This window comes from Fistularia commersonii, chromosome 14 (assembly GCF_037954325.1).
Source record: "Fistularia commersonii isolate RoL2024-O1a breed Wild chromosome 14, RoL_Fcom_v1.0, whole genome shotgun sequence".
NCBI lineage: Eukaryota > Metazoa > Chordata > Actinopteri > Syngnathiformes > Fistulariidae > Fistularia > Fistularia commersonii.
Window position 1 is genome coordinate 1,701,186 of NC_141297.1, and position 8,815 is coordinate 1,710,000.

General features: G+C 43.9%; 2 protein-coding genes across 2 annotated transcripts in view; one reads left to right on the plus strand and one right to left on the minus strand.

Moving 5' to 3' along the window:
• Nucleotides 1-2,048: 2,048 nt before the first annotated feature.
• LOC147226851 (eukaryotic translation initiation factor 4E type 3-like) lies at nucleotides 2,049-6,607 on the minus strand. The gene is made up of 7 exons (XM_086159420.1): nucleotides 6,053-6,607; nucleotides 5,244-5,316; nucleotides 4,578-4,672; nucleotides 4,404-4,464; nucleotides 4,250-4,316; nucleotides 4,022-4,177; nucleotides 2,049-3,939 (listed from the first exon to the last, which is right to left on the minus strand). The coding sequence occupies exons 1-7, from the start codon at nucleotides 6,199-6,201 to the stop codon at nucleotides 3,893-3,895; spliced, it is 648 nt and encodes a 215-aa protein (XP_086015546.1). The 5' UTR covers nucleotides 6,202-6,607; the 3' UTR covers nucleotides 2,049-3,892.
• LOC147226852 (serine/threonine-protein phosphatase 4 regulatory subunit 2-like) overlaps nucleotides 6,595-8,815 on the plus strand; it is an 8,217-nt gene continuing 5,996 nt past the window's right edge. Inside the window, exons 1-5 of the mRNA XM_086159419.1 lie at nucleotides 6,595-6,746; nucleotides 7,418-7,499; nucleotides 7,618-7,788; nucleotides 8,599-8,692; nucleotides 8,781-8,815. The exon at nucleotides 8,781-8,815 is cut by the window's right edge and continues 3 nt beyond it. Coding sequence (XP_086015545.1) covers nucleotides 6,620-6,746; nucleotides 7,418-7,499; nucleotides 7,618-7,788; nucleotides 8,599-8,692; nucleotides 8,781-8,815 — 509 coding nt within the window. The 5' untranslated portion in view covers nucleotides 6,595-6,619. The remainder of the gene's footprint in view (nucleotides 6,747-7,417; nucleotides 7,500-7,617; nucleotides 7,789-8,598; nucleotides 8,693-8,780) is intronic.

Here is an 8,815-nt window from a genome sequence, read left to right on the forward strand (position 1 = left end):
GATAAACTTTATTGATCCCCAAAGGGGAAATTCTTTTATCACAGCAGCGAAACAGTTACGGTATCAATAAATATGAATAGAGACAATTAGAAGATAGCAAAAGACATCAACAAATAAATAGACAGCAAAGAGAACAACAACAACTTTGCACCAACTTTCCTCCATAGCTCCTCTGGGTTTCTCCTGAATGTATGTAATCATTTTTCTCCAATGTTGCGAGGAGAGCACAATGACGATGACAAAAAGATAGGAGATGAAGAAGTTGAGGTTCTCTTTGGGACGAACACATGTAGGTCATCCTGCTGAAGTTATTGCCGTAATTAAATTAGTTTTGATAAACAAGTGTTTTCACATACAGTGGGGAGAACAAGTTTTTCATATGTTTTTCCCACTTGTAAAGCATGTAGAGGTCTGTTATTTTTATAGTAGGTACTCTTCAACTGTGAGTGATGGAATCTAAAAACAAAAAAAAGGAGAAAAACACATAGTTTGATTTTAAGTAAGACCTAGAAAAAGCATATGACAGGGTGCTGAGAGAGGAACTCTGGAATTGTATGAGGAAGTCTGGATTGGAAGAGAAGCATGTTAGACTGGTGCAGGACATGTATGCTAGCTATAAGACAGTGGCACGGTGTGCTGTAGGGGTTACAGAGAAGTTCAAGGTGGATGCAGGATCCATCAGGGTTCAGCTCTGAGCCCCTACTTGTTAGTAGTGGTGATGGACAGGCTGACAGATGAGGTTAGACAAGAATCTCCCAGGACCGGACCATATTTGCAGACGACACTGTGATCTGTAGTGAGTCTAGAGAACACGTTGAGTAAAATCTAGAGGTGTAGGTATGCGCTGGAAAGGAGAGGAACGGAGGTTAGTAACATCAAGGCAGATGTGTGTGAATAAGAGGAACCCGGGTGAAATGTGAGGCTACGGGGAGTGGAGATCACGAAAAGGTGGAGGAGACAGTGGTGAGAGGAGTCCGGCCGTATGCTCGACAAACAGTGACAATGACCAAAACACAGGAGGCTGAGCTGGAGGACACGGAGATGAAGATGTTGAGGTTCTCTTTGGGAGTGACCAGGGTTGATAGGATCAAGAATGAGTTCATGAGAGGGACAGCACATGTTAGATGTTTTCAAGAGAAGGTCAGAGAAGCCAAACAGAGATGGTTGGGCCATGTACAGAGGAGGAATGGGGAATATATTGGTAGACAGATGCTGTAATTGGAGGTCTAGAGGAAAACTAAAGAGAAGATTTAAGGACGTGGTGAGAGAGGATACGAAGGTAGTTGGTATGAGAGAGGAGGATCCAGAGAATAGGGTTAGATGGAGAAGGTTGACTTGCTGTGGAGACCCCTGAAGGGAAAAGCCCAAAGGAAAAGAAGAATTTGTCACAGGGGTGCAGGACATGTATGACTGAGACAAAGTGATGACTGAGATGGTTTGGACATGAACACCCCTCTGTTCATGTCCAAAACATGGTGAAGATCTGGTTAGAAGGTTGCTGAAGGTGGAGCTGCCAGGCAGGAGGTCTAGAAGAAGATTGATGGACATAGTCAGAGAGGATATGAAGTTAGTTGTGTGAGAGAGGAGGATACAGAGAATAGGGTTACATGGAGAAGAAGGTTGATTTGCTGTCCAAAGGAAAAGAAGAAGTTGCTAGAACACTGTGGGGTGCAACATAGCATGCAAGAAAAACAGCATCTAGTCTCACATACAAAAGAGAAATAAATAGATAGATGAATAAACACAAAGAGAGAAGAAAGTGCGGTGAAAAGATTTGGAGGCTGCAACAGGCTGCCGCCTTCCAGTGCCATCTTGAAAAAAATTTAAAAGAAAGAACATATGGGCTGCGGTGATCCCTGAAAGGAAAACCAGACTAACAAGTAAATGTGTACGTAGCTTAGCATATTGAAAAAACATTAGAAATGTAAACATTGCCTTTGTGTGACTGCTTTACAGGGGTTTATCATCTTGAAGTGAGATTTTCATCATAGTGACATCGTGAAAAACACCAAGGTGAAATGAAAAGAGTCTCACAAACATCAAGAGACTGGTGGTTTGGGAGTTTTTATTTATGTTCTACTGATTGCAAAACAGGACTTGAGACAATTCCGGACATGCTGGTTACAAAGGACTGAACATTCTAAACTGCTGGTAAACAAAAGGCACCGTCCGAGATCCACGTGATCGTCAGTTTCAATGTCCGAGATCCAGAGCGAGAGGTCGACTGCGCACGTGCGCTAAAAACCCTCCGTCCAAGAGTGTGTTCTTTAGAAAACGAGCGACAAGTGGCAAAATGAAACCGGAAGGCTGAGGTTACAGTCCCCCCGGTGATACACACACACACACACACACACACACACACACACACCGAGAAGCTAATCCGGCGATAGCATTCTTATTATCATTACCCAGACATTTGAAGTGAGTCCGTAGCAGCAGCGACTACATGAGATTTTATCAAGAAATGTTTTTCAAAATGTCTTGGAAGAATATCACGACTGTGTATGAAAATGAGATTTTTTTTTTTTGTAAAGTATTACGTCACACAAACAGAGAGAGGCTTTTGTTGAGACGTCGAAATGGTGACGATTGAAGGTCTCGACAATATAAATACAGATGAGATATCACATTTAAGAAAAGAAAGGAAATATATAAATGTCGTCCGCCTTCCAGTTGACGTCGCGGTGCAACAATCATCACATTAATTTGTTATATACAGGTTTGACCCTTTCTGCAGGAATTGCATCACTTCAGTCAACACCAGTGATTTGTACAAATACACAAATACACAAACTGTCCCTTAGCAACCTATCGAAGAAAAGGGAGCCCATGAATGTGCCTCTGTGACAGATATGTGTGGGTGTCATGCGTTCATTTATCCTGCCGTTAATGCGAATCAGAAATTCAGATTTAATAAAAGGTCTCAGATTCATTTTGCAAAACAGCTTCTCTCTCAATGACAAATAACAAAACAAAAAAAAAAAAAAATGAAAGGCTTTTTACCCTTTCATCAGAGAAAAGTGACACAAAACAAAAAGTGCATTTGGGTGCCGTTGTGGAAATCACTTATTATTCTGGAGGGAGACGCTGATGTCGTAGACATATTTAAAAAAAAAAAAGTGCTTCAATTAGGACAGCTGCTTAAAGAGCATGACTACCACCACACTGCAGCTTTTCTATTAAATTCACGCAATACAAATGATTGCATGTGTTCCAGCAACTACTAATGTTTTGTGCATTGAGGTCATTTCTTGTGACAAGAACACATTTCCTTCTACAATCCACCTATCAGTATATTGTTAAAAGACAATTAAAAAACAACAACACAAAAAACAATGTGCAATTATCTGCTAGAAAGTAGTATTAAAGCATACTAAATATTTAAATTCAGTATAAGCAACTTCATTTGGGCTGTAACATAGAAAACACTGGAAAAAAAAAAGAACGGACTATAAAAGCTTTGTCGTGTTTTTTTCCGGATAAAAGGTTCACGTTCTGAACTCTTCTTCTACGTCTACATCCAAAAGGTAGATTTAACTGATGTCTGTGCTCAGTAAACCAGACATTAAAAAAAAAAAAAAAAAAACAACTCTAAAAACATCTGACTGTACAGGACTTGCTATTTTTTGGATTTGCAAATATTTTGCAATGTAGAAAAAAAACAAAACACTCACCACAGATGAGAGCAAAACCATCTTCCTCCTAGCGAAAACCTGAAATATCTATCTCTGGGCGTTGCGAAGAATGACAGTAATGCTAGGAAAACGGGGGAATCACTCAACGGGAGAGTCCTAACAAACGTGGCTACACATAAAAAGCCGCTACGGAGTTCCGGCTGCTCCAAAATGAGCCCAGATATCAGAGGTGCAAAACCGGCGTTTGGAAAAACGTCCTAATGTCTTGACCGACCTCCCTCGAAGGCGTGGTGCTCCTCGTGCGCTGCGAACGTAACGCATCGATCGGTGTCGTCGCCATCAAAACGTGTAAAAAAACGCGACGTTCAGAAAAAGGAGATACTCACGTTTGTAGAACACCGCCTTGAAGGGGATCTGCGGGAGGAGCTCGTTGATCTTCCCCAAAATGTTTGACTCGTTGGCGCAGGAGGCGTTTCCGTTCCAGACCTGCACGACGTCTTCTCTGTCCCGCACGCTGACGCTGACTCCGACCACCTCGTCCTCTGCGGGGGACAGTTAACCACGTGACGGGAAATGGCGATATCCGTGATCTTGCGATTTAAAAACGCTCTTACCTGAGGCACAATAATCACTAAACTGTTCTCCAATAGTCGCCAGTAGCAGCTCCTTCCACACGGCGGACTGGAACATTAAAGAACGCCGTGAAGCATTAAATAACTGACAGAAAAATAGCGTGTAATTAATTCCCTCGGTTAATAGGTCACTTACAGTGCACTCTTTCGGTACTTTCATCTTCCACACACCGCCTTTAGCATTGCTTTCCTCTTCCCTGTGCAAACACCACAGAGCAACATGACGCAAACTCATTTAACAGTTTTAATTAACATGCAAACACCCCAAACACACACAGACACACACACACAAATCTCGTTGGAAGCTCACCAGAGGGGTTTTCTTTCACCTCTCATCAGATGATAGCTGCATCGCAGCGGCAGGCCAGAGACATTCGGTATGTTGTTATAAACTCTCCAAAAATTCTATCCCCGGTGCCGGGAAGAGGAGAGAAAACAAGAATTTTATTGAGCCATTTGCAGGAAAGGGAAGCAACAGGAGGTTGTTAATAATTCACGCGTTGCACCTCGCCTCGGCCGAAAGGTCTTTACCTCGCCGTTCCTTTTTTTTTTTTTTTTTGCTATTTATTATGCAGTTTATGAGATTTGCAGCCGTCTAATGTAATCCGCGCCATCGTAGAATTGACAGAAATTAACGAGCGTGGCTCCGAAAGCAAAACAGGAGACCTTCGCAAACACCAAGTGGATCCGATGCGAGGTTTCATGACTCGGCTGTGTGGGAAAAAGCCTGTGTGAGACCGAGGTCGGGATCTGTTTACTCTTTCCGACCGCTAGCCGGGAGCGTGTTGGATGTTTTATTGATTAAGACGGAAAGTTTACACTTTAACATCCAGCGAGTCATTAAAACGCCACGGCACTGGCGGGCGATACGGCGACCCCGGAGGAAAAAAAAAAGGTCACGGGGTTTTCGCACGAACAGATCAGCTGGATGTAATGCGAAAATAGAAAAATCAATATGAATGAATAAACATCTCACCTGGACGGTCTCCACTGTATAGATTTTCTTCAGGTTCGATTCGCATTCAGCTGCCGTGGTTCCCGGTAAGGATCTGGCAAAATGAAAAATAGAAAATTCAGACAACGGCGTCATAAAACCCCATTTATTTCAGGATTCGTTTAAATTCAGCAGCTCCCGCTTCGAGATCCGACGGTCTCCGTTCGCATTGGGTTTCTCGCCGCTTCATAACTCGGTACATGTTTTGTTGAGAAGGAGAAGAAGGAGGAGGAGGAGGGGATCGGATGACAAATAAGCCTGCAAACAGTAAACAGCGCTGACCCCATTTCACCACAGCACCCACTGATTTGTGCAAACCCGGGATGGTCAAACTTGTGTAACGTTGTGATTTCCGCTCGGTATCTTTCCTCTTAGGATGAACACGTGACCGTGTCAACTCTTTTTCTGATTTTTTTTTTTTTTTAAATGGTTATATACAATAAATAATCCCCGTTTTAAGCCGATCAGTGTGACATTCGGTTCCTCTGAGTGTGCTTGTTCACCGGAGCCCCTGCTCCAGGGTGACATCATTTTGTTTATTTTAAGAGGTAGAGGGACAGGCCTTATGTAGGTCAAACAGGGAAGAAAGAGAATTGGCAGAAATATTACAGTCTTTTCTTTGTGTGTGAGATTTAAAAATAAAAAAAATCCCACTCCCCCACCTGTTGTGCCATCCAGTCTGCAAGCACTAACCTGAATTAAGGCCTGGTAAATCCGTCACCTGCTTTCTTTGTTCGCAACAAAAACAAGTGAAAAGTATCGGGGGGCTTGAAAGCGAATAATAATATTACCTATCGAGCCAGAAAGTCCAAGGAGAGTGTAAGGGCAGGATGTCGGTTTCCTCCTGGACGTCGGCGGAGAGACTCTCCAAATCCCTGCTGTGAATGCTGTGCTCCAGGAAACCCGCCGGCTGCAGAGCCGCAGCGACCGGGACTGCCATTGTTCCTCTTAACGAGGACAGAAAAACAGAGTGTCTCCCACAAAATAAGCGGGTAAGACTGCGGAAATGTTCCTGCCCGGGAGGGAGAATCGGGATCTTATCTTATCTCCACATGTACGGCTCTTCTTCGGGTAAAATTAACCCCCGATCAGCTGCTGACTCATTGGCCACCTCGCCGGTTCTCGCCGTCACAGCAACAACAACAACAACAACAACAAAGATGTCGATTGCTGTCTCACTGGGTTACTGCCCGTTCGAGTCGGGCAAATAAGCGCTCGCCGTAAATTCGCGACAGGTGTTTCAAAAATACACCTCAGTTCTGCATAATTCCCGAATCGCGATCCAAGTCGTTGGAAAGCTTTGTTTATATCGAAGGGGAGGACGCGACTTCCGCAATTGTGTCTACGTCATCGAGGACATGCGCACTCCGCGCCGCCACCAGCTTTGTCGGGTTGCTACCTGCTACGTGCTAACCAGCAAGTATTTCCTGCCCGCGTCTGAGCACAAAGCGATGGACGTCGACGCGTTATTGGATGCTTTTCAAGGCATGTTAAACTCTTATTTCATTAAGCTGCTCTTTAACATCACCCGGAGACTTTTCACATGTGTTTGACGGCACTTGCTAAATGTCTGGCGATTGCTAACTACGTTACCAGTAACTTAGCTTACCGACAGTGACTAGCGTCTCAGAGACACATGCTTGTCACAGTCGGTTTTCTACAACCGACACAGAAATACTGTGTTATTTTCATTATCTTGTCTTCTTTTAATTGCCCATTAATGATCCGCTATGTGTGCAAACTGCTAAGTGGATAACGTGACATCAGCATGCATCGAACTTTCGCTGCAACTTTGCAGTCGAGCTTCTTGTTAGTTAATTATTCCAATATCCAACTAAGTGTTTTGACGCTTTTCCGGTGTGATAATCCACTTTTTCTTCCTCGTTAGTCTTATTTTTTTAAACCACTACATGTATTTCCGTACACATGCGTGGCCAACGCACTGGATCGGACCAAAAGCAACAAACGTAATTCGAGATGTGTTTACAATAATGTTTTAATGAACGCACATTGCATGACTGAGTTCGTCTCTTGATTTTACAAGTAAAAGTCAACGGATGATATGCAAACACAAATGTGCACATTAAATCTTAACATGACAAAAACATTTGACTTTGCAATTGCTTTCCTTTCTGTTAAATGTATGCTCATTGCAGATTTTGAGAAGAAAGTGAAAAGAGACACCAGTCCCTTTCTAGATCAGTTCCTCTGCCATGTTGCCAAGACAGGACAAGCAACGTGAGTAGAAACCGTGCACGATAATACCGCTCATTTTAATGAACTGTGTCCTGCCTGTAAAAAAAAAAAAAAAAAAGATCTTGTTGCAAAACCCATCTGTCGGGCTTTTGTCCCGCAGGATCCCGTGGTCGCAGTTCAAAACCTATTTCATGTTCAAGCTGGAGAAAGTCATGGACGACTTCCACGCCTCGACCCCCGAGCAGAGAGGTCTGCACAATCCCAACGTGGAGTACGTCCCCTTCGAAGAGATGAAGAAGAGGATCTTAAAAATAGTCGACGGCTACAACGGGTGAGTAAAAGCCGTATTCCCGAGTAACATCGTGGTATTTGTCCACAGATTATTTTCAACGTGTCGATCTTGCACGTCACCGCCTGTGAGACGATAATATGAGTTTGCCGAAATAGCAGCAACTGAATGTGGGATTTATTCACGAGCGCGTTTGAAAATAAGTCACATGCTGACGAACAGTGAACACCGCTATTATTCAAAGGACGGGCGTCACAGATCTGACTCCTGAATCAATATATTTTAATCATCTTGGTATGTTTTTCTGATTGTTTCCTCACCATTTTTATTATCGATTGAATCTCTCGCTTCTATTCAGACCTAAGCTGACCTCGCCGTGTCATTTATCGATGAACGTGGTACGAAACGACGCGCTAATAATTCAATCATTGGCTTCTTCCCCGCCCAGTGCAACACATGCTAAGTCTTGTCAAACGCAGCCCGCTTGTGTTTGCGTCAGACTCTGCTGACAGACGGACGGAGAAGCGCGGCTAAACAGCCAACCCCAGCGGAAACGGGTTTTCTCTTCCAGGCAGTGGGAATAGGAAAATGTGTGTTGACAACCAGTTCTGGTTAATTGTTAACGTCACAGCTTGTTAGCCTGCTGCAATGAGTCGGGTTGCGTTTCCTGGTTTGTTATTTGTGGGGGTGTGTGCGCGGCGCGTGCGCGCTCAGCCGCCCATGCCGTGTTTTGCCAGGCGACAAACACGGGGCCGGAGCTGGCTGTGAGGTAGCTGTGTGTACACGTGTGTGTGTGTGTGTGTGTGTGTGTGTGAGACTAATCCTAAACATATCTCTTGGTAACTTTCCCAGAATCCCATTCACCATTCAGCGTCTGTGTGAACTGCTTACAGACCCCAAGCGAAACTATACGGGAACAGACAAGTTTCTCCGTGGTATAGAAAAGGTGGGATCTGTACGACGCTGCGCTAATATCTCTATGCTATGCTAATAGCTGCAGACGATTAACAAGCCAATTACTGTTTGTTTTGCAGAATGTCATGGTTGTCAGCTGCGTGTACCCCTCGTC

Coding starts and splice junctions, on each gene's coding strand:
- LOC147226851 (XM_086159420.1), bottom strand. CDS start 6,201: ATGGCAGTCCCGGTCGCTGCGGCTCTGCAGCCGGCGGGTTTCCTGGAG. Junction 5,317..6,052: donor TGGACTTTCTGGCTCGATAG/GTAATATTATTA, acceptor TCATTTTGCCAG/ATCCTTACCGGGAACCACGG. Junction 4,673..5,243: donor ATACAGTGGAGACCGTCCAG/GTGAGATGTTTA, acceptor CACCGGGGATAG/AATTTTTGGAGAGTTTATAA.